This window comes from Cylas formicarius, unplaced genomic scaffold (assembly GCF_029955315.1).
Source record: "Cylas formicarius isolate icCylForm1 unplaced genomic scaffold, icCylForm1.1 PGA_scaffold_1__22_contigs__length_36826433, whole genome shotgun sequence".
Lineage (NCBI taxonomy): Eukaryota > Metazoa > Arthropoda > Insecta > Coleoptera > Brentidae > Cylas > Cylas formicarius.
This window is the reverse complement of record NW_026844264.1, coordinates 21,663,587-21,689,537: the sequence shown is the minus strand read 5'-3', so window position 1 is coordinate 21,689,537 and position 25,951 is coordinate 21,663,587. Positions and strand designations below refer to the sequence as shown.

The window sequence follows — 25,951 nt, the reverse complement described above, 5'->3', positions numbered from 1 at the left end:
TTCAAATGTCTCCGAAAAGAATTAAATTCCGGGCGAATCAGATAAGAGGAAAAGCAAATGAGAATTGCGTGTCTATAAAATTAAATAATATTTTGAAAAATATGTGGACTGTGGTTGACACAATTAAATATTTATTTAATCATTTCAGCGTATTTGTAGCGAACGAGTTCGATAAGATGCCCCAACTGTCGCGCTCTACTGACTTTGTTATCACCAGCTCGTTTGGCGGTCTTTTAGTGTGCTGAATGGATCTCGTAATGTTTTTACAAAACGCTTAAATATATTAACCTTAAGCATAAGGATTATAAATAGAATTTTATGATTATTAATTGTAATATTTAAAAAAATGTATTATTACTATTATTTTTATTATTATGTTAATTTGGTAATGGATTCTAGGTCAATACGTGACATCATTTCCTTCTTCCGAATTCGAGCGTTTAATAAATACAATTTGCATTATGACATCAATATTATTAGAAGCTGCTCCCTTGTGAAAATATGGAAATTACGTGTAATTGATTGGATTGACAATATCGAGAATGACAGTGAAGAAGTATTTTTTCTTATAATTGGTAATAATATACTTCCTTTCATAGGTCATATTCCTCCGTTGGGATGCATATATTCAACTTCAACTTCAATCTCTATGTACTCATTTCTTCGAGAGAGGTCAAAGTAACGAAGAAATTCTGAAATAATAATTACACGACAACTCAGAGAATAATATCATAAGGAATCATATTTTTGGGGGTCATCATCCAATCCTCAATACTCAAAACCGTGTCTGGGATAATTAGAGCACCTTTTAGCAAATAAATAATTAATAATAAATAACAAAGGCGATTCAAAATTTTATTAATATTTAAAAATAAATATAACGGTTACAAGGGCACGTGTTTTATTTATTAAGGAAGAACATTTTTACAAATTTGATTTTGTAGTATGTAGTATGTATGTAGATAACTTCTTCTTTATCTAATTTAATTGCTTCAAAACTTGGATTTTTGTTTTGGTAATAAAAGTGTAGTTGGATAATATAGTACTTTTAAAACGGTATGAAGTTAGTCTAAAATTTTGACTTGGATAAAGTTAGTATTAATTTATTTAATCATTCATCAGTCAATTTTGTTCCTAGTCGGTCCCGGCCTTAGCTTTCGATTGATACGTTTATACTTAAGTTACAGATTGTAAATGTTTATTTCTAAAATCCAAGTATACAAAAATAATTACAATGGCTGTTAGAGATAAAATAGAGAAAAATCAACACATTTCCACATTAGTTCCGCTTACATAATATTTCCAGCTTGTAATAGCATATTATGCAATAAGTCTGATAAACGCCACTACGGTTACGAGCTTTTAATAAACGAGCGACAATGATGTGTGACTTGATCGTCAGAACTAACAAATGTCCGGAAACTTACAAAGTGACTCGAAACCGTCGGAAACGGAACTGATCTCTAATCGAGTCAGGAGTAGAATAGAATATATTTTTGCAGTAAATGATCTACACATTTTAGGGAAAATAAAATCATAAGCAGAGCGTCCGCATATATCGTCGAAATATTTCGGGATGTCATTTTAAAAAATACGATGAGAAGGGCAATAATAGCACAGTTTGACAAACGTGCAAAAACTAACATGGAAGCACTATTATTATTAAATTATATATTCTAAATATCAATAGTCAATTAAGAGCATATAATATTTGGAGACTCTGAAACAATTTAAATTTGGTATCTTTTAGCTTTGGAACCGGAAGTTCGCCATTAAACGGCCGCTAAATTATTTTGTACTTGCGCCTCGCCAAGTAAGTAAACTTAACGATTGTTAGTTAAGAGATAGTTAAATCAAAAAGGTAAAATATGGAAGGTTGACTGTTATTATAAGACGTTTTCAGAGAAAAGTCCGGCCAGCGGTGAATTTTTATGGCCCGGCCGAGTATCTCTACAAACAACCTGAACGTTAATGTCGCACGCCTCCATTGTTTACACAGTTGTTTCCAATTTGTTGTGGAAGTTAGTGTCATCGATTTCAAATAACTGCGTTAACAGGATTACACGGTTGTTTGGGTCCACATATGCTTGCCAATCGGCAAAACAGATAGCCGAAAATAGTACAAAAGAGAAAATATAATACATAAAGCACAGTTTTCTCGTATATTTTTGCACCTTACAGGATAATTCAACAATTATTTAATAACATATTGAATTAATCAATTTAATTAAATTTATTAATTTTTTAATAATAATAATAACCGCAATCATAATAACAACAGTAATAATAATCATTTCACTGTAATAGAAAATCACAAACGGCGAAGTTAAAGCTTAGCTTAACCTTTTGGCAACCTTATAAGATATAAACATAAGCTCTACAAAAGCACTGAGACAAGCTTGAAAATCTTCTTATTAAATTTATGTTACCGAGACCTTTTAAACTATTTGGTAATTATTTGTACCAAATTTATACCCTGTCAAAATTTGTCATTTCCAAAAAAACGTTGTTACTTATAACCAAACAAAAATACACAAATTAATGTTTTACTTTCACTAAATCATCAATCAATTATTTAATTGCTGCGAGCATAAGAAGGTTCAATTTTTATTTATTTATTTATTGTACCTTTTAGGGGCTCATTTCTAAATAGGAATGGCCTGCCTGTAGGACAACAAAATGAACCTGATATTTTTACGAAATGAAGAAATGAAGAAAAAAAATCTTCTACAGAAGTTGATTAAATCTTTTTGTTCTTTTTTCTCGATAACAGTAGCAGAATCTGATGTTGAGGACATTTTGGAAATTTTGCAAAATTATAAATTGTATCATAGATATATGAACAGTCACGTGAAATATCTTTTAATTGCATTTTTTCTTTATTTTCAAATCGGAGTATTTTGTGACTTCTGTGTATATCAACTCAAGTAATGATATACTTCAATCTACTTAACTAAATGCAACATTTTTTATTGAGAAAAAGAAATATATTTTAGTATTTTTAGACCGGAACCCACTGAGCCTAAATATTTTACTGGTAATTGACTTTCATAAACATTTGTATACGTATAGCTCGTCCGACACAAATCAAACCGAAAATAGTCGGGCGAATAATGTACGCTCAAAATTTCAAGCTATTTTTACATTTCTTTTAGGTTGTGTTGATAGCAACACTGTACCACCACTTTCATATATTTTGTATAAGTTTATACAGATTTCAACCGAGTTTTTGGATTTTTCGATTTACCCGCTTTGGATATATATGCATCTACTTTTAACGTTCCACATCCTGAAGATTTCGATGAACAGGGCTCTATATTCCAGGAACTTCTCTGCTTTTTTGTGATCAACATTACACTATCACCTTACGCGAGTTTTTTGGTTTGATTTGGTAAATATTGTACCTGGCCTATTAATTCATAATTTTATGTGTATTCGAATTCACCCTAAGTAGGACTAAGTGCATTCTCATGTCCGTAAGTGTTTCAAGATGCGATAGGATTAGGCTACAAGGAGTGATAAACTTTCAAGTAAACTTTGGCCAGATCATTACCAAAATCGAACAATCCATAAGAGTTTAAAGATCTACGCGCGGTTAGTATTTTGTGTTCCCTTTCAAAATTCTTCGCAGATTCCTGACCTAACACTAATTTGAGAGTTTTACTATTAGTTGACTATTTAAGATCATTCGATATAATAAATCTTTTTTTGATGTTTGCTATCGTATTGGTTTCTCAGCCATTCCCTTAGGGAGGGATAGAAAGGACTTAAGAATTCGGCTAAAATTAATCAACAAGAACTCTTTATTTCGGTTAATATAATGACACAAATATGTCAACCACAGACGCAATCTTCGATAGTGTTCTTCGTTTTATCGCGCATGTAAAGCATATATTTATTTATTTCAATAGAGCACGCACCATATGAAGACTTGCATATCGGCTTATACTAGTCCCATTCAACATATACTACTCCTGATATACACTATAGTGTTCTGATGCAAGAAATGGCGATAGGTCAAGTACTAGATTTACTAAAATACGTAAACTATTTCTATTGGAATAGGTTCCGGCTATTTCACATGTATCATCATAGTGCAAGTTCCAATTTTTGTAGTACTAATGTCTTGACTTTATAATATTATTTTGTTTTGAGATATTGATGTTCATTATATCAAGAACTCTGTCTTTGATGGGATAGTAAATTTTAATTCTCTGTTTGCCCAAATGTAATGTTAGTGCAAGGTAAATCTGAACTCCTGCATGTAATTTTAGCCCTTAAAGTGTTCTTTTTAAGGTGTATTATTTATATACTTGTGGTACTTTTGCGGAATTGTGAATTGTTTGTATTGTTTGACATGACTGTGTTTAGTAATTGCCAATAAACTAAACTATAACTCTTAACTAACCAAAACCAATCTTATTTTTCTGGCTTAGATTCTGTATACCTTTGAGCCAATAAAAAAATATGATAAAAATTATTACTGTTTGTTGTTGGTGCAAAGATTTTTAGTTTATTTTCTGAGGTGGGTAAATACTAAGAGTTTTTTCGAACAGCAGATTTTTAATGAAACCGAACCAACCAGTATCAGATCGCGTTAATTAAATTTATTTTCCAAAGTACAACGTCCAAGAGAAATATTTATTGTGCATATGTTTCGTTCTCGGGAGTTGTTGCTTTTATCGCAGCTATAACGGTTTTGAAATTTATTGAAATTCGTTTTCCGCGGAAGAGTCGGCGAAATACCTGCAATTAATGGCAAAAAAATATCAGGAATTAAATCGTGTGCCACATTCGCGACTAAACTAAATAGCGTCCAATTAGTTTCATCGGTTTACTAAAAATAGCCTCCTGAATAATTCCAAAAATAGTAATGTGAGTTTGGGTATTTTGATATGGAAAGGTCTGCGACTTATTGCATTGACGATATAAAAAAATTGGAAAAATTATAGTAGGTTACTCAAAAATATTTTAAATAGGGCAGTGTTGCTACTTCTACGTGGTACAGCTGCATCCTGAGCATATGGATTTATTTTTGGATTTTACATAAAGGACAAAGTTGATTTTGAACAAATGTTATTATGCTTATCACAGCGGATTGCAGAAACTATACGTCATTTGATTTTATTTATGTATGTCCAATCGTCCGCAAAGGATAATGACAAATTCTAAAAGCGACGAGCTTATATAAATTCCTGTAGTAACCACTATACACACTTAATTTTTTTACACCAATATTTTTTTCTGGATATTATGTCTGTCTCCGATTACGGGATTCGGCGTCATCATTATAAAAGCACAGTTATTTTACGAGTTTTGTGGAATATTTTAGCCACTGTTTCAAAAACATTATTTTTGAAATACCTGCCCTGCTTTATCTAAGATCTAATATGAGTGTAAAATATATCTCACGATTTGGTACTGTTGAATTAAAGAATGGAATTACTATTTAACACAGGGCAACTGATATGTACCAACAACGCAACAAGCTTTACAAAAGGGGTAATTTTTACCTAGAATAGAAAACAAGCAACATTTGGCCCCAGTCTGGTAGAAGCGGCAACATTGCATGCTGTATATTTTAGAGTGGACACCTCTGCTTATGTCTGCCTAATATAATTTAAAATAAATTAGTTGGTCCGGTTCTCAGATACTTCTAGAGATTTCTACTGGGCCATCTAATGTGAAACCCCCGGTATATTATCCCGTTCAGGTTTTAACTAGCACTGCACGTATTTCTTAAATCGTTGAAAAACTAGTAACTGATAAATTGAGAGATCTTGATTAGCGAGCTTAAAAGAGTTTACTTCTATTTTCGTTTTATACAAAAATGGAGGTAACATAGGCATCAAGCAAATATCATTCAAAAGCAAAAATTTATAGTAATATAAAAGAACCTATTTAGGTTTGTTTAAAATATTAGCAATCTCAAAATAAGAACGCGATAAAGTTGAACATCCTAAATAAAAGTAACAGTTCTATTTGGCCATATACGTGGAGAAACACAAATAGATTCACTGCGCTTGGATTCGAAGACATCTACAGTCTACGGAATTTTTTCTTTGTGACATGTCACTGACCCCAAAATATTCGCGCAGCCTTTTTACTTTCATTCATTTAAGAAATTAATTGTTTTTGTGTAGGAATATTTTTATAAATAGTTTACATGTTTGATAAAGGTCACTTTAGAAAAATAGTTTTTGAATAATTTTTGCAAAACAGCAGGAATACTGAGCGATATATATTATGTGGCCACTAACCACAAGCACAAACTAACCAAAACTAACAAATGTCAAAATACCATCTGGCCTAAATCAGTGTTTTAAATATATACCGAAAATATCCGATTGCTTCCAAATCGGTGACCGACCGACACGGTAGTTAACGAAGCTGACATCGTAAAGTGACACTTGGGCACGCTTGATCAGTACATAATAGAGTATTTTAGAGTAGAAAAGGTTATTTCAATATTCACAAAATGTTTACTCATACATGACAGGTATTTATTATAATATAGAAAAATTGTGGGGTATCCTAAAAAGAAATTGTTTTTTTGTCCAATAAAATCACGATAATGCGCAAAATCCATATTAGGGATGAAACGAAGCGAAAGAATGTTGAAAAACAACGTCAGATTACGGTTCAATACCGTTCCATTTTACAAATGGCTCGGCCCAACACTTGAATAAATTGAATATTGGCAAGTTTCATCAGAAACAGATAGACGTGCGACGTACGACAGCCGCTAAAATTGCGTCTTTTGATTGATACGAATTAATAATGTCCCTCAGTGTGTTGTGTCAGGGTATATGCGAATAAATAAAGTCCTACAGACCCTGATTCAATTTTATGCATAATGTTGACGGTTGATAGCATATAGCAATGCAATAGAATTTTTGAAACTGATTACAACTCTCTACCGCCTTAAGTCTTTAGAAGGCACTGTATTAAAATGCATTAGACAATTTGAATTTAAAGTTTTGTGTAGTTTATAAAAACTTCGTAAATGTTTTTTTTCTACTCCCGTCTGCAAAATACCTAATTACACACCGATCTAGACGGCGGGAAGCGTCACTTTACCACGTTAGTCTCGTTTCCCACGGATCGGAGCCGTTTCGGACATTTCCGGCATTTTACCGCACGGATTTGGGAGCAATCGGATGTTTTCGGAGATATTTGCCACGCTTTGAATTTTGCCAATTCTGACGGTCATGTCAGTGAATATATTAGTATTGTTTTGAGAAAATGTACCCAAAAACTAACGGTCGTAGAAAAAGTATAGTATGCAACACGTTCGGTAATGGTATATTATGTAACAAGTGCGGTAAACGGCATTTAACTCACGAGTCTGTTTGACACGAGCGGAGTGAGTGTTTAATTAACGAGTGATTTAAAAAGTTTACCGAACGTGTTGCATACTATACTTTTTCTACAACCGTTAGTTTTTGAGTACATTTTCACAAAACAACACGAATACATTCACTGACAGGGCCATCAGAATTGACAAACGTCAAATTCAAGGCGTGGGAAATATCTCCGAAATCATCCGATTTCTCCCAAACCCGTGCGGTAAATAAAATCGCAGAAATGTCCGAAGTGGCTGGGAAACGAAACTGACGCTGGGTTGGTGTGTAATTAGGTATTTTACAGACGGGAGTAGAAAAACTTTTTAAGTCACTCGTTTCTTAAAGACTCGCTGCGTTCGAGTCAAATAAACGCGTCAAATGTCGTTTACCGCCCTTGTTGCATAATATACTAATTTTCGATAACAACATGGCAAATGATAGGCTGTCAAAGCGGTCATCAAATCGTCTTATTTACTTATATATGCATTTTCAGTAATACGGATTTCATAAAACCCCCAAAATTTTGTGAAATATCCCAGTATAGATACTTTTAGATTGGGGAACACATCTTTATAGAGAAGATTTGTCAAATTGCAATTATACGATCTTTGCGATGGGTCGTTTTCCGTATAGAACGAGACGCAGGGAGTCTCGTTCAACGTTGCTACGAACTAAAAAAACAGCCTATGTCTAATTTGCCTTTATAATTCCGCTTAGCGCTTCTCCCACAATCAAAGAGAGGCCCGAATTCCTTTCAGCAAATCGCCGGTTTGGGGCAATTTGTGACTCGTTTTATGAAGCCGCTGGTCTGGACCGCCCGATGCAGCAAAAACCGATTTATAAACCTGTCTCGACACAGGACGGTTACGTGAACTTTCATATCTGCTGCATCGCGGCGGTTCCCTCGACTGCCACAGCTGATGGCTGAAAACTTAAAGGCCTATTCTCAAATTGCAGCACCGCAGGAACGCCTCATAGTGCCGTCGGGTTACAAAAACCTTGACAGAATTTTCAACGCAGCGGAATAGCGAAACATTTGTCACTCTGCAGTTCCATCTCCTAGAAAATTTTCAAAATGTCGAGTTGGATGAATGGGTGAAGCAGTGTTCTGGAAAGATGCAGGAACCGGGCAAGACGAGTGGAAATTGCAGAAAAGATGACCAACATAACTAACCAAAACTAACCAACATATGCTTAACATGCCCTGCATCAAACGTCTCGCTGAAAAAATAAAATGGATAGATAAAAAATACAACATAAATACTATCTTCAGTTCGAACAGCGGTGAAATCCAGTCTGGCTGCCTCATGGACATAGCATGAGGTGGACAAAAGCTAAAATCATCGGCAAGGAATAACACTGGGGGAAGCAGCAGTTATTCACCAGATTCTCAAGGGCTTAATCAAGCCCATTTGATTTACTATGAACTCAGCTGTAAAACATAAGGAAGACGACTGGAGGTACTCACCAACTTGAAAAGTTGTGACAGTAAATAATAAGGACAATTTCCAAAATATTTTGAGTTCTCTTTCCCTTTCATCGTCATACAAGTGAATCATTATGAAGCAGGAAACACGGCTAATTGAAAAAAACTGTTTCTGCTTATGCACGAATTAATTTAAGCTTCGCTTTGTTACTCGCGGTCAAGAGCCAGTTCGCACATTTGCGGACACTATGGTTTGGAAGCGATGGCATATTTTTGATAGATTTTAGGCATGTTGTTTTGACGTTTGCCAGTTCTAAAGATCAGTGTGTATCACGTTGATAAAACTTTTTTAGTCACTGATTTAAATTGTGTGTATTGATATGGCTGGGACAATTGACGACATCTATTAGTGAAAGCGGCCCTGGTCTATCATCCTACTTCAGTACCAGGTACATAAGTAGTGCATACAGTATTTTATCTTGTTTGTTCCTTTTGTGGTACGACAAGAAAAAATACATAATTACTAAATATTATGGAAATTAACAAGTATTCTGTTAGACGGCCAATAGTGAGAAAAGCTGATTTGGTGCTGCATAGCCAAGGTGAAGTTTTTGCTGCGGCATAGGACGCTTTGCTGTGCTGCCACGTCGGAATCGACCTTAATGTTGCAAAATCGCTCTTACGAAACGTGTATACTTTTCGACTTTATGGTCAATGTCTGTCCATTTGGCAATGATTTTATCTCAAATCGCAATCCGTTCAATCTCACTGTGTTTAACATGTTTTTTCGTGCGCGTGATTAACTGGTACACAACTTCGCCTCCTCGCCGATGTAAATTTTCGAACGACTGGTGTCTCCGTTTAATAGGCTTTCACGAAGAAAACGATTCGGAGGAAATATGCGTTCTAATTATACACGTATGGAATGATTCACGCCGTTCTTTTCAAGCGCGTGCCTCTTAATTTGATTAACTATGTTTTTTTTTTTTAATAGACAGACTAGAAAAAGAATACAATGAGGGTATAGGTACGCAATTATTACTAGACAGAGTACGAAAATTAAAAGTGCAGATCAAAACTAAGGACTAAAGATCAAGATAATGTTAATAGTATAATAATTCTTCCCTATCTTGCCATTATTCTTAAAGCGTCTAATAAACTAATCAAAACTTTCCAATTTTGGTACGATCTAAGAACTAGCGTTATTATTTTTTACAAAAACATTTTTCAACAACGGAAAAATAAAATTAATTATGATGTTTACAACTAAAATTACATCAAATGAGGAAAACCATGACTGCCCATGTGGCTATTAAGGTTCATGATGAAATGGGTCTTTCCCAAGCCGTATTGCAGATTATGCCGTATTGAACGAGAAACAATTTAAAAATTTAGTATTTGCCAAACTTAGTCTTAAGCGACTAACAATCAGATATTATTTTGCAGATAATTTTAAGTAGTATTACAATATAATAAATGAGCACTACTGCTATCACAACAGAATATTTCCATCTTACAATATACAAATAGATTCGCCAGAAAACTTGCGGATGTCAAAGATAACATTGTAGTTATTTATAGTTAGACGGTGTGGCCTGCTCAACAACTGCGTTTACAGGGACTCCTAGTTTCCACACTTTTGCAGGGTATCTGACTCATTAAGGATAAAAAGGTAGAAAGATGGCAAGAACGAAGTTTTCCTTTCCGTTTTAGTAATACAGTGTCAGTATCTGCAAGTATCTTTCCTATTTAATAACTATTTTATAAGTTACTGATGATAACTGTTCCCTATATCCTCCAGAATAATACAGGTTCTTTTTTTTACATAACTAACTATCCAAAAGTTTAAATAACTAAATTAACTACCAAAAATCATATATAATTTTCGAAATATCTCAGCTCAACAATGTCAAGAATTTTTTAGAGTGACAGGGACATTTCTGATTTATTTATGGAAGAGTCGCGGTATACGTAGTTTTAATCAAAGTGCAGCAGAAATCTTTACAATCTCTACAATAGAAAAAAGAAGACGAACCGCTCGGGGCAAGTGGTCGGCACATTTGTTTTGAAAGTAAAACTTAATTTTTTTTTCGTTCTTATTTTTATCTTGTTCGTTTATATAATTGGAGGAGGCCTGTTCTCATTTAATTACTTAATATACCTATATAAGTCTTGCTGAAGTCATTTATATATTGTTATTTGAAGATCAAACAATATTTTCTTTAAATATTTGTTTAAAATCAAGTTTACAATACTCTGGCCTTTTTAAAAACCTTTTTCGGCAATCATCCTGCTGGCTTCTTCAGAACTAAACTGTTTCAGTTTATTTCTAAGAACTAAGTGTAACTAACTTTAAACTAATGACAGATAAGTGTAATAAGAGATTACTTATATTTATTTCTCAATTTTTCTCAAGTTTTCCGTGGGTAAATCTTGTATTAACGGATACTCTGTGAAATCATTTTAATTGTGTATTCATTAATTTGTCGCCTAAATGAACATCTTTTCAAGAGAGCATAAAAACAAAAAATATAGATTTGGAATAAGATATTTCATTGTTTTGTCAGGAGCTAGTGTACTTTCATCGCAAATACAAACAACTAGTCTAACAACATTACACCTTCAACAAAGGTAAACATATAAATTATCGTTTCGGTGGTGATGAAGACACTAACCAAAGTAAATATTTGGGGTGCGTTACAGCATCAAACACTCTCTTTAAATACAACTGATTTTAACATACACTTGAACAATCCCTACAAAAGCGTTATATCGACTAAATCGGAGACTATTAGGTTATCAATACGTACTTAAGATCAAGAAATGAAGGCGGTGTTCGTTTGAAATATATGCTAGTAATTTTTAATATTAATTCGAAATTTATTTGGAAATAGAACGATAAAAACGTATGCCAAGCAAAAGAAGAGTCTAAATATTTAAACAAATTTAATAGACAGACTAAGTAAAAATTGCCCCTAAAGTGAGTTTGGAGCCCCTCTGTGTAGAAAACGAACAGAATTGCTGCTCTTTTTTATAAATTTCATTCGTGTCTCTCAAGAAGTATCTGAATAATATCACGTTGAATATACAGAGTGTTCGAAAAAAGCGTAATGTATCGTATCATAATTTTTCGACTAACGACATGACGAAATTAAAGTGGTTTTGTTTTCATAAATAAGTCAATTTTTATATTCTTCTGAAGGTACCAAACCAAAAGAGATGTAAATTTAATTATTCTCTGTATTTATATTAAAAACATTTTCTTATATTCAATTTTTTTCCCTTAGTATACAAATTTAGGAAGAAGTTAGTTAATATTTTCAATTTTAGATCTACACGCAAGTTATATTTAAAATGTTGCTAGTCTATAATTTAGAAATTAGTTAAAATTTTAGGATTTTAGTTAAGGAGCAATTTATTTTACTCCGAAGTAACGCTTAATAAGCATCAAGGATTCACGAGCTTTTTTAATGTTAATAGTGGTTTTGGACAATAATTGTTTTTTCAATGTAGTGCTTGATGTAAATGCAAATGTAACTCTGCTCCCGTAAAAATTATGGATGGAGGAGTTAAAAGTGGTTGCGCGTGCCTAAAACTGTGTTATAGAATACCGGTTATTTAATAAGATTAAAAACAAAAGCCTTCAAAATGTCAAAATTGTGGCGCCAATCTCCTATGTTGAGAGTTTGCGAGAGTTTTAGTGGTCGTAAATATTTTTCTATGGGTATGAGTGTTAATATAATAAAATATAATTGTAAATTGTAATTATGCCTGCTTAAAATGTAACGCATATTTTAAAGCTGATCGGGTCTCTTATGTAGCTGCAGTGGGTGCCAAATTTATAATTTTAGCGTTTTAATTATTTAATTTGTCAATTTTTCAGGATATAAAAATAATACATAATAGAAACTTAAAATACACATTAAAGCATAATCAAGTTTATTTCTGTTTTTGAAGATATTTTCTTTAGTTTTATCGAACTTAAAAATGTGTGTGCATTGAAACAGCTTCAAATTTTTGCAGTAAGCTTTCCTTTCCAATACTTAGAATAATTCCCGGTTAAAAACGCAAGCTGGGCGTTTTAAAACACGCCACAAATCACATAGCAGACTAGCGACCGTTGCGTCCGTCAAATGTCACTTTAGTTAGTGCCGATTTCGACGTTGCGAAATCGCATCGAAAGAAATAAATTAAAAAAAAAAGGGAAAACAGTTGACTTACCACCGCGTCAACGCTCGTCACAAATACAAAAATCACGAGGGCTACCAGGCCGATAGGCCGGCAAGCAGCCGGTCGTCGCTTCATAGCATTACTGGATCCATATTTTCTAAGTAACTCTCCGAGCATGGTAACTCCCCACCTAAACGACTTAAGCTACCGACGCGCCGGACCCTTTTAGACTCAACTTACACCCCTTAGGGTTAACTCTATAATTTGTTATTTTCACCATCGGGCAAAAAGATATCGAGGAATGTCCTGTTCGAATTTCAAGACGATCGAGCGAACAGTTTTCGAATAAACGACACCGAAATGTAAGTGACGGAAGATCGCGCATTCGCCTGAAAATGTGGTAGTGGCGACTGTCGGCTCTAAGATGTTGGTTTCAGTAGTGCTTTTTAGTAACGCACGGACTCGCGTGTGTTCATCATATAAGGTAGGAGTGCTGTGTGTGTCCCCTATCGGGGGTTGACGGTCGAAATGACCGACCATGGACTCCGATGGTAAGTACCTTTTTTTTCGTCAGTCGTACCTTTAAATTTGACGTTTTCAAAACGGCCCGGCTTAGAGTACGGCGTTTTCGTTTCGAGCTTTAATTTCTTACTTCGAAAATTTTCCATTTTTCCTCGAGATTTGGTCGTTGTGGTTCAGAGGTTCCGACTAATTGTCACGGAAATACATTTCCTTGGTATTGAAACTTTTAAATGTTATTCATCCTCTAGGCGATAACTTTTTCTTGACGCAAGGTGAATACATCACAGACCGCGCGAATTTCGCCCGAGTCCGATACTCAAATTAAAGAAAAATACTTAAACTTGGCAAGAACGCTCCCACTTTCCTGCGGAATTCGTGTAAGCTCCAATTTATATTTTACATCAGCGTTTCGCATTGGAATAATGCTGATTTCGTCAAAGTAATCCCGGCAGTGTAGTTTGCCTTATGGTTGCAAAAATATATTCCAAAGTAATCCAAAAGCTAATACCGCTCTGTCGTTGGTATTTATTCCAACTTAAATCTACCTATCATAACCATGCCTAGAAACTTTGGGAAAGGTCGTTAAATATGTCACCATTTATTATTGAGATAATATTTGCTATTTAAAATGAATGTCTATCAGATTTAGATTATGCTGTAAGAAAATTTGCGAGAAAAGTAACAGATATAAATTATTTTTACACAAATGACGATATTGGATTTAATAGGTTGAGAATAGTGAAGTTGTTCCAACTTATTTTATATGTGTGCAACCTACAGTTATATACCATTGCTTATTATTATTTCTATAAATAGCAACTTTGTGTTTTAAGGTTTACATTTATTGAGAAGTGAGCTTCGTTTAAATATGTCTCAGAATTTGGATTTGTTGCTTACCAAATGAAAGTCAAAGAAGATTCCCATATACAAACTTGTATTAACATGTTTCGGTTATTAGTTACAAAAATATATTTACAGCTCAGCTGATATAAAATTCAAAAGTAATTTATTCAGAAATTTCAGAGAGTTTACAAGTTAGCCAGTCTTCAAGAGTTCTGTGGGTTATCTCAGTTATCGGTTAGAAGGTCATATTTTGTAAATCCTTCATATATTTCATTGCTATACAGAGCGACTCATTAATAATTGGAAATATTTGAACGGTAGAACCATGGGCTAAAAATATTAAGTTCTAATCGAAACGAACTGTTATTAAAATTGCTGTTGTATTTAGAATATAAGAATGCTTCTTTTTAAAACCACAATTTTATTAAAGTTTCATTTTATAACCTATAGCCTCAAACTCCATATAATTAATAAATTACCTACATATTAATATTAAAAAAAATGCGTAATTTTATGTTTTACTCTAAATATCTCGCGAAGAATTTGGAGAGAGTAAACCAGCCACTTGTCCCTTGGTGGTTCGCCTGCGTGCCGGGCAAAAAGATTTCTTCAATTTTTAAATCAGTAGGAAAATACATTTTAGTTCTATTTCTGAACCTCCCACACAATTATCGCTGGCACAGGTTTTAAATAAGCAGTGTTGTGTTAAACCAAGAAAATAAAATATTAAATAAAAAGAAGCAGACCAAGAAGAAAGAGAAAAGTCTTAATACATTTTAGGTCGTAGTAAAAAGTATACCAAACATTATCTATTACACATAGTATACAATACTGCTAAGATATTTTTTAATTACTATCCACATTCAGAGAGGAGACAACCATTTAGAGATATGTTTCAAAGTCTTACGTGCTTGTTATCAACAGAGCCGCGATGTCCCCGGTGATCTGCTATTCTAGCCTGCTTTTGATATTCTTTTTAAGTATTTTGCCGATTTAATAATGCGATTTATTTGCTAGATTTATAAAGTTCTGCATAAATTATTATATTAAATAAAATGTCCATTAATTTTAACAATGCTTCTGATCATTTTTACTGTATATTTAAACTTCTTGAAATTAATTTATAAAAACATGTACAGTTGAGAGTAGAGTACCCAAAAAGGTACATTATTAATTTTTGTTCTGCATAATAAATTCTTAGTGAGAAGTGAAAATTTTGCCAGTTATATCGTTCGCTTTAAAAAAGTAGGACGGGATTGCCAAAACCGCATTCTGGTGATAATCAAGATAACAAGCAAAGTTGTGAAAGAATTGACACCCTGTACAATGCTACATATGTTCCATCCATTTTTACATGGAAGAAAATTCGGTAAGGTCATACGTTGTTCCCTCTTGGTCCGGATATTTGAAAGCGTGGGACATTCCGACGCTAATTCGTTATCACTGTTTTCCGCAAATAATGGGCGCGAGATAAATAAGAATTTAATGAATACTTTAAAAAAATATATATTGTGGTGCTTTAGTCTGTTACAATTTTTTTCTTAATATTAGAGAGCATATAAAATATGATAACAACTTAATTACCCTTATTTTGAAAAATATAACCAAGTATAATTAAAAAAGGTTATTTAGAACAAGAACAAATTTTCTTTTAATAATTATTTCATTATTCATTATTATGGAAGAATTGATACTGCCAGTTTTGTCTCCAATGCAATTGAAATTGAAAAAAGTATTAATCAAGTCAAAATTCTCTTTGTGTTTTGAGAATACAATTATTTTATAATTAGTATTAAAAATAACCACACTGTATATCAAATACTAAAAATAATATTTTTTGCGACGTTAATGCACCACACTGTATATTTATAATATTGAAATTGCATAATTTGAAGTGACAACATTGGACATAAAAATATTTTTACTTTACTTACCCATTATATCTTTTTTACGGTAAACTTATTTTTATGGACCGTTAACAATTTATTTTAGATTTAAGCATAAGAAAATTTACTCAAGCATCTTAAAACTTGTACAGAACACTTTAATTTTTAACGTTTATTTTAAAATATAGGTGAGATTTGATATCGTACTAATAAATTGTAAAATATTTAAAGTTTTGTACCAAATATACCAATGCTGCGTTAATATTTCGACTCATTTTCTGATCATTATATATTTGATAAATCATTTTCGTGATGGAATTTCGTGTGGAAACTAACGCTTCGGATGTCAACAAACAGTAATCAATAAATTGAATTTACAAAGATATTCGGTTTTCTAATAGCTTTTACCTGATGGCGCCGAGGTTGCATTAAATTTATTGCTGATTTATCGTTAATTTTTGTAGTTGTGAATCGCTGAAATCTGCTACTTTTTCTCTAGTTGTTTATTTTTGTGATTCTTGATGATGGAGAGATAAATAAATCATTTGTCAACCCTCATCCCGATAAGCAGATCATATTTTAATTATGATTAATATTAGGAATCGGCACTTTTCAGTGACAAAAAGGGACCAAAACATAACAGCACCCGTTGCTACCTGCTACGGCTTTACCAAGAACTAGTGACTGGCTATTTTTTGGAACATGTGTTGAACTGGGCAGTGTTTATGGGATACCGTGCAATAGAAATGTATAACACCTGTATCTTAGGAAGCTCATCTATATGTTAAAAAATAAATTTTAACCATTTACAAAGTTTCCGTAATATGCAAAATATTTTAAATTAAATTTAATATCAGTGTTTCAATAACAAAGTCTTACAGTTCCCAGTCAGTTTTATCGCTCATTAGGCAATGGTTGATGCCACATTCATTCCATTCCCAGACCGATATGTCAAATCAATCATATATGGTTCAAATCATCTTATGTCGGATTGATTACATGTGACAATACTTAATATTCTTCACAAAGAAACCGACAACCAGATGGGAAGAACGAAGATCATAGATATAGTTTATTGCACCATCTATTCACATGCATGATTGTTCTAAATTTATATTTTTTCAGGTTCATGGTCCTATGTGCGGTAGTTTGGAAAGTTAATGCGGTAAGTAAGACTTTGTTAAGTGAATTTTTATAATTGATTATAACTTTCATGTGAAAAATTTTGGGGAGTGAATGTATCGGTGTTTTGAATATGTTTATAAACAAGGATTTATTTGCAAAACGACTATGTCTTAAAATCATTGATATGACGATTACGCCGGTGCCCTTGACGTTTTTCATTTTATGCTCTTTTTTGTCCAGAGGTGTTCAGTTTTCATGTGATTTATATCACTTACTTGCAGAGATGCAGTTTTCAAATTACTCTTTTTTTTTACTTACAAGTGCTGAACAATGGAAAATCTCATCGCGTTATACTTTTAAAACATCTCTAAAGAAGATTATAAAGTGAAGTTAAGCCGATCGACTTCTGTGGTCAATTTTCACATTCATAATAACGGCACAAGCGTGATAATACAATGGCCATGACAATTTTTTTAATGGAACTCCCTATACTGGGTGATTCACCGTGGATGGCAAAATCTAAGACCTTTCTGAAAATTTGGTCGGTGACGACTTTTGCAGTTTCTTCGAACTAAAGTTTTAGTGGTATTTGATTTTGACTATAAAGAGTGTGGATGGATAATGAAAGTGATAAGGTGAACATGTTTTTTGAAATATTTTATATTTTTTTCCCTATAAGTTGACGTCGCATTACAATTCAAACATCTCTGGGAGGACTCTTAATAAGCAAAACTAGATAGGTGGTTCCAAATATATTTTTGTATTGCCACGCTATACCTTTCGATTTCATGGAACACATGATAAAACAATTTTTTCTAAATTGTGCGAAATAAGGGAGATATTATATCTTGCGCCACCCTGTCTATGAACTAAATTATTGTTTCGACATTTTTCTCCTCATACAATTTATTTTTTAATTCCGGTCGCTGCATTTACAAAGCTTTGGCTTGTACAAATAAAACTTTTTTTATGATTAGCTGTGATGGTTATGACGTGACATAATTTGTAAAATATACTACGGCTTAAAAGTTGCCAGTCATCGTGAGATGGCGCGCTCGTCTATAAAAACTTCTTTTATGCCCGTACCGAAAGTTATAAATAACTCGAAAGCTCAGATTAGACCGAATAAGTTTCTCGTTACTTGTTTCTTATCTAGATAATGTTCTGCATTATCTTTCATATTGCTGCGTTGTTTGATAGAAATGCATTGTTAACTCAAACCAAAATTTATATTGATTCCATGTAGCGAGTGTACTTGCCTAGTTTACACCTACAGATTTGGTAGCTTAGAAAGGTCGGCATTTCGCCACTATTAAATTAAATTTATATTTTTCAAAATGTTGACAAAAAAGTATTTTACTTAGCAAAAAAAGTACTGATTTTTGGTGAATTTTTGAAAATTGCAGGATTGACAATTTATATTTTAAGACGCTCACACTAGAAATTGTGTCTCGATAAGTATAAGCATTATTTGTATTTTAGAGCCGGCAGTAAGACATAAAAAAATACATAATATACTACCTACTGCACCATAACAGTATTAGGATCCATGTACGAGGTGTTGTTGTTAATGTTGTCACTTCTTTTAAGCACTGGTATAGCCCGGATTTCTTCCAGCGATTTTTTTCTTTATCTCCTCGATCGTTTCAAACAGGAGAAAGTCGCACGGGGCCATATCCGGTGGATATTGTGGCTGAGGCATAATTGTGGTTTTGTTTTTGGCCAAAAAGTTAGACACAAGCAACGATGAGGGAGTAAGTGCATTATCCTGATGCAAAATCCATGAATTGTTTTTCCACAATTCCGGACGTTTTCTATGTATTACTACTCGAACTTGGGACGGCTGGGCCTTGGTTTCGACGTCATAACCATATACCATACAATCCATCACCATTTATGATCTTTTGGTCATCATTGACGTCGTTTAACAGCTCTTGAGCGATGCTCCTTCGACGGTCGAAAAAAATTGCATAGCATGGGCCAATAGAGATGCCGATGTCTTCAGCCATTTCTCTAATAGTGATTCGACGATTTTTCAACACCAACACTTATCGGCCATCTTGGAACAGCCTGTACCACTTTTTGATTTTGAATGTCTCTGCTCAACATTTTTTTATTTTGATTTCAAAAGTATTATCAGCATCCGTTTTAAAACATTTTGTTCTGTTAGCAGAGAAAGCAACAAGAACGTTTAATCATTTTTTTTAATATTTGGACGTGTTGAACTAACGGTGCCAAAATCTTGTAATTGCCGAGGCGGTTTTTCAAAAAATGTTTTTATTATTTGTTGACGAAGTGCCGGTAAAAAAAATACAAAATTGAACCAACTCCGAAAATACTCACTTCAAATGTTTTTCTGGACAAACTGCACCACGTTAATTAAAATATGCATACATTAAAGATTTAAAAGCAAGCCGGCGCAATTTTATGGATTTTTTATTTTTTTTCTCAGTGATTTATCCACTGAATAAACAGCGGCAATTTCGGTTTATAATTAAAGAACCACCCAGGAAAGTTCGTTTCACAATTTCGCCATTATAAGAACACGTTGTATAAATTATTATGAAACTTACTTAGCGGTCCCTTTTTCTTATGTGGCGTATTTATTCCGTCTGTTAGCGGTGACACAAATTTCGTATTACTGTGCACTTTTTCGTCCGCAGGAAAATAATGGTATAATTTATTTCAATTTTGAAAGTGGGAAAGGGAATAATAGCGTCTACTTGAATTGGAAAGGAAGTTAACATTTTCACTTGCAATAATTTTTTTTTCTACTTGCTACTTTATCTTATTTATGTTAGTATTTAAGACGTTGATGAACTTCTTTAATCGCCCGTTCATTAAACAATACTTATATTATTAAAAAAACTGGTAAAATAAAAGTAGACCAAGATAAAATCCCTGCGGCACCTCCGAAGAATTCTTCAAAGAGAAATTTCCGAATACTGTACCTTTAAAGAAAAAATTGCTGTAATTATTATAATACATGAGATGGACACAACACAGAGTAACTGACATATCGACATTTTTAATTTTACCAAACAAAGAACAATAAAATTTATTTAAAATCCTAATTGCAAAATATCTAAGTCTACTGGGATATCAGAAATTAATTTCCCTTCCACAAATATATGAAATTCAAGGGACAAAACAAAACGCGACATGAGCAAAAAAGTAAACGGGACAAATTTAAACATAACCAAACGTTATAATATTTTATCAATTTTACATTAATTTTTAATCAATTTTCACAGGTTCCTACCTCATGTGAAAATTGTCTTTCGCACACGATTGCTTCGAAACGTACCATTTTCCGCACTAGTTACTAAATATGATGTCGTAGTGTTGGTCGGCTAAAATTTGACTCATTCGGATGTTGCTCGTTACTGATTTAACTTCAAAGTTTCCAATAGTGTTAACATAATACCTATAAGAAAGATACAACACTTCACTTTTGTAAAACATAGTCAAATAAGTTATTTTAATACAGGTTATTAAAATTACTATTTAGGTTTCATCTAGAATTTCCATCCGGCGAAATTTTCTAGTACCGACAGTATCTGCGTGTTTTTGAATAAAGCTTAACAATCGCATTTTTCCTTAAAGGTTTTTGAGAATATTGAGAGTATTGCGATACCGATGACAAAAACCGCACATCTAAGTGGTATTTTTCCAGCTTACGACCACATCTTTACCTGTCTCGACGGTTCATTTGGGTTTCTCATTTTTAACGTCGGTCGAAGTTCAATTTAGACTAAGTTGTAAATTAGGTAAATAAGAACGTCATGTGACGTCAGCTAGGCAGCTGACATCACATGACATCGCATTTTGATGTCGTCATAGGCATGACGTCGTCAAAATGCTTTTTGGGCGGTGACAGTTAGTTGCTAAGCACTTATTTGCGTGATGGTACAGAAAATTCTAGATGTAATCCGGAGCTCCCCAGGATTCCGACCTGAGATCACTACTTTCTATTAATTGTATCAATAACTCGATGTGTTTTTTTTTTAAGTAGCGAAAATCGAATTATTTAAAAACCATCTTAAATTTTATTGCAAAGTTTTAAATTGCATAGATTTGTTACTTAATGTGACGGTGACTACATGGATTTAAATATTAATAAATTATATGCTTTATCCTATAGTGTATTAACTATTTGAGGAATGTAATGAATCTTAGTTATCTTTCGCATGTTACTGCACCTTTTAGACATTAAAAATCCAATACCAAATACTTAATGAGTCACTTTGAGTGTGGTCATTTGAAGTATGTTGCTATATATATCGGTTTTCAAAACGTCCTTCGACATCGTCCGATTCCCAATTTCTATCGATTCTCTCCATTGTATTATATTTCACTATCGATGCCCTCTCTCCAGCTCTTTCTCGGTCTTCCCCTCTTCCTTCTTCCTGTAGGTGTCCAGGTGAGTATTTGTTTAGGCAGTCGCTATTCTTCCATTCTTTGGACGTGACCATACCACTTTAACTAGTTTGTTCCTATTTCGTCTGAAATCGTGTGGCCCACCTTCATGGTTGTGCGAATTGCTTCGTTTGGGACTCCTTCGGTTCTTGACCTTCCTGTCGCTCTTCTCCAAAAGTCCATCTCTGTTGCCTCTAGCGTTCTCATGGTTCTTTCTTTTAGTGGCCAGACTTCACTGCTGTATATGACTATGCTTTTAATGATCGTATTGTGTATGAGGTGTTTGTTTCTTCTCGTGATTTTTTGGTCCCACAAGAAGGTGTTCAGCATAGTAATGGTCTTTCTGCCTTGATAATTTCGTTCTTTGATGGCGGAGTCTAACGTCCCACTGCTGGATATGTACATTCCCAGGTATTTGTAGGTTTCGCAGCTTTTGATAGTCTGGCCATCCTCTAAGAGGAGGTCGCGTTGTGCTCCACCGATACACATATACTTTGTCTTTGGTAAGTTTACTTCCAACCCCCATTTCTTGTATTCTCCGATCAGTTTTCGCGTCATGTGTTCTACGTCATCGTAGTCTTGCACCATTATGACTTGGTCATCTGCGAAGCTTAGGGTATATGTTTTCATTGTTAAGGGGGATGCCCATAGTTCTGCATTTTTGCTTCCATATCCTTAACGCTATATATATATATATATATATATATATATATATATATATATATATATATATATATATATATATATATATATATATATATATATATATATGAACAGGGTGGGGGATACAGAACACCCTTGTTTGAGTCCCTTGTTGGGTGTAAATCCATCGGACATTTTTTGGCCGACCTTGACGTTAATGTGGCAGTTTCTATATAGTTCTTTCACTGATCTTATTATGTTGACGCTTAGGTTTGTCTGGTCTAATGACTCCCAAAGTTTTGTTACCTGTATGCTATGTATGTATGTATGTAGATCCACGAACAGGAGATGTATCTCCTTATTGAAGGCTGTCATTTTCTCGATAAGCTGGGTGACGCAAAACAAATGGTCAACGACGGATCTTCCCGCGCGAAAGCCCGCTTGTTCTTCTGCTTCACTGTTTGTGTACTCACGTTCTATTTTGGCCTTTAATATTTTACCGTAAATCCGACCGATTGAGCTCGTCACTGCGATACCTCGATAGTTGTTGCAGTTTTCCTTGTTGTCCTTTTTGGTAGATAGGGGTAAGGAAGGATAATTTCCATTCTTGTGGGGTATCTCCGCCATTGATACAATTTTGAAAGAGCTTTGCTAGATGTTCATACAGTTTGCGTGTTCCATGTTTGATTAATTCTGCGGGAACATTACCTGGCCCTGGTGATTTTTTATTTTTTAAGTTTGTGGAAATATCTTCCACCTCATTAATGCTGATTCTGGTCGGTGAAGCCGAAACCTGTATTATGCTAGAGCTATTATGCTATTATGTCGTCTTCAACGAACTGTTCTCGCTCCTCTGTTAAAAGCTTACGGAAATATTCATCCTATTTATTCGTTGTGGCGGGAGTTACTATCTCTCTTTTTGTGTTTTGGCGTAGAGATTTCAGAAGCTTCCAGCTTTCATTAATTTTTGTTCCTCCCTGGTAGGTATTTATTTTGTTGCATTTTTTTCCCATGATTCGTTTTTCTTCTGGGTTCTTTTTCTTCTTACTTGGGATTGTGCTTCTTCGGAGAATATCTTGTGGTAGCTTGATTTGCTGGATAGGTAGTTTGGTACTTTTGTCTTTTATCTTCAATACCTTGTTTAATTTCCTCGTCCGACCAATAGGGTTTGTTAGATTTCCGGTCTTCGCATTATCATATCGTTTCTTGGGCTGCTTCTTTGTAGTATGTTGTAGTATGTTGCTCTAGGCTTAATGTTCCACCCCCATAGCTTACCATAAATTTGAGAGCGAGTTCCTTCTTCAGTCTTCAGCGCCATAGTTTGATTATTTTTTATAATATTCTCCACTCCAGGAAGGAATTCCTGCACTTCTTGGTCTAACTGAATCACCCGTATGAAGAAAAAGAAGTAAAGAAGAAAAGTTATTCTTTTACTAACGGAGCAACGCCATTATCGAACCCACATTGTTCACAGAAAAGAGAATTCATAATAAATTTTGCTTTGACCAGAAATCACTGAATGTTTCTAGGTTTATTAATAACTAATCATATATATTCTACATAGTTACTGTTGTGACACTAATTATAATTGACCCAATTAATTTTATTTCATTGTATAATATTGGGCTTAAACTTTTCCCATTTAAGTAAACAAGATAGTAAATAAAATATATTTTATTAAAATCAACCATTAGATATTAATTGATATAATTTTTATATATCGAAAACAAAGAATTTCATTATACTTTTTCATATTTTACTGAGCGGAATTTACTTTAAATTTTTGTCACTTCAACTTCAAAACGTCTATATATAATTATGCCAAGAAATAAACTTCTGCGCTTTCGCCAATTATCAACAATGAAATTAGCGGCGCACACCAAACTTTTTATTCTAGTAAAATAATATTTTAAAAAATTCTTGCAATAAACACATATAACACATTATTACATGTGAGTGAACAAAAGTATTCTGGATTTGAGAAAAAAAAAGACACATCATTATTAGCATATACTGATATAATAAACAATCAGTGTTAAAAAAAGAATGAGATTAGTGGATTAGTTTGACCAATCTATAAATAATCGTAGACCCTGTCTAAAATCTCAAGAAAAAGCATCCATTTAGTAAAGGCTAAGGATTGCGGGAATTAGTACAAATTAAATTAAAAAAAAACGGGCACTGGGCCAAATTTATTTTTGGGCCAATTTTTAAATGGAAAGTAAACAAAAGAGAATGAATCGGACACCTGTGGTGGTATAATATGTGTTAAGATAAGCAGGTATAAAAACAGATTTTCATAGTAATCACATGACTTTTTATCGATGTAATTGTTGGAATAGCGGTCGTCTTCCTGATTACAACTTTATAATGACACAATTTTAAAGGAGCAATAGAGCAATTTTAATTTATTTTACGTTCAAAAATTATCTCTTTTGTTTCGCCATTTTCATCAACAAGTATTCATAAACGGTTCTGCATGCGACACCAGCGAAGTGACTGTACAAAAGATTATACAAGACAAAATTCTTATCATATGAAATAAAAAACAACTAGGCATTTGATAAGAAATGAGAGCTCGCCTTGGTCGTAACAGCAGCCTCTTTAAAGATTTTTTTAATGTTTAATTAGTAAATTTTCAATAAATTAAATTTGTAGTGCCTTTAAGCGTTTTATATGTGGTGAAAACGCAATTTCAATTTTTTGCATCGTTTCAAATCGGGTAGAACAAATTGCCACAACTTTTTACTGAGAGAGTCATAAAAAATGTATGGGGCTAAAAATCATAATATTTAACTACGGTTGATCGGAAAACTAACATTTTAAGTAATTTACTTAAAACGACGATTCGTAAATTTGCATTTAAAAAATAAATTTTGGATTTGCATAAAAAGTTTTGGGTAGTATGCCGAGGAAGCACTTAAAAAAATTCATTTCCTGCTTTGTACCTATACCTGCATTCTTTCAAAAAATGAGAATCAAAGCATCAGATGCATAGATCATTGAATTAATGTTTACTTAATTTTTTTCAGCAATTTTTGAGTAGTTATCCCGCCGCAAATAGAACGGGACTATACGGCAGGTCCGACGATCTAAATTATTCAAATAGAAACTATGGAAAAGCATACAAGAGCGGAGATAACGACGAGAAACCTAATGAGGAAAATTACTTCTCCAGCGAGTACAGCAACAATGTTTCCGTCTTTGATGAAAACGGAGAGAAAGAAGACAGGTAAATTTTATTTTTCAATTAATTTTCTGTATATAATTGGAGCATCGTTTTAAAACGAATCAAATAATACTACAATTAATTAGAATGTAATACTTAAGAAATGAGGTACATTAGATTATTTGATTTTATTTTTTTTAAGATAGTGTTGTGAATCGATAATTATAATAATAATCATAAATATTTCAGACTGCTGCTAATTACTCTTGTTATGCTCTTTCTACTACCACTACTATATATAGATCAGTATTTTGAGTATATAGCATTGAATTATATACAATATAGCAATAATTATCCATCCACGCCATGCCGGCCCATCCCGTATATTTCGGCTCACTTTTCG

General features: G+C 33.5%; 2 protein-coding genes and 1 long non-coding RNA gene across 5 annotated transcripts in view; 1 reads left to right on the top strand and 2 right to left on the bottom strand.

Moving 5' to 3' along the window:
- The window catches only part of LOC132697236 (collagen alpha-2(IV) chain-like), a 45,503-nt gene extending 32,321 nt beyond the window's left edge, over nt 1–13,182 (bottom strand). Inside the window, exon 1 of the mRNA XM_060662574.1 lies at nt 12,994–13,182. Coding sequence (XP_060518557.1) covers nt 12,994–13,119 — 126 coding nt within the window. The 5' untranslated portion in view covers nt 13,120–13,182. The remainder of the gene's footprint in view (nt 1–12,993) is intronic.
- The window catches only part of LOC132697234 (collagen alpha-1(IV) chain), a 51,416-nt gene that overhangs the window by 17,425 nt on the left and 8,040 nt on the right, over nt 1–25,951 (top strand). For 2 of the 3 annotated variants that reach the window (XM_060662572.1, XM_060662571.1), the window contains exons 4-5: nt 17,319–17,358; nt 25,412–25,611. In XM_060662572.1, coding sequence (XP_060518555.1) covers nt 17,319–17,358; nt 25,412–25,611 — 240 coding nt within the window. Of the gene's footprint in view, nt 1–13,398; nt 13,494–17,318; nt 17,359–25,411; nt 25,612–25,951 lie in introns of those variants that run through there. The other variant, XM_060662573.1, reaches the window with a different exon arrangement.
- On the bottom strand, nt 20,149–21,099 carry LOC132697237 (uncharacterized). Its single transcript, XR_009618127.1, has 3 exons — nt 21,014–21,099; nt 20,581–20,745; nt 20,149–20,269 (listed from the first exon to the last, which is right to left on the bottom strand). It is a non-coding gene; the product is annotated as an uncharacterized LOC132697237 (long non-coding RNA).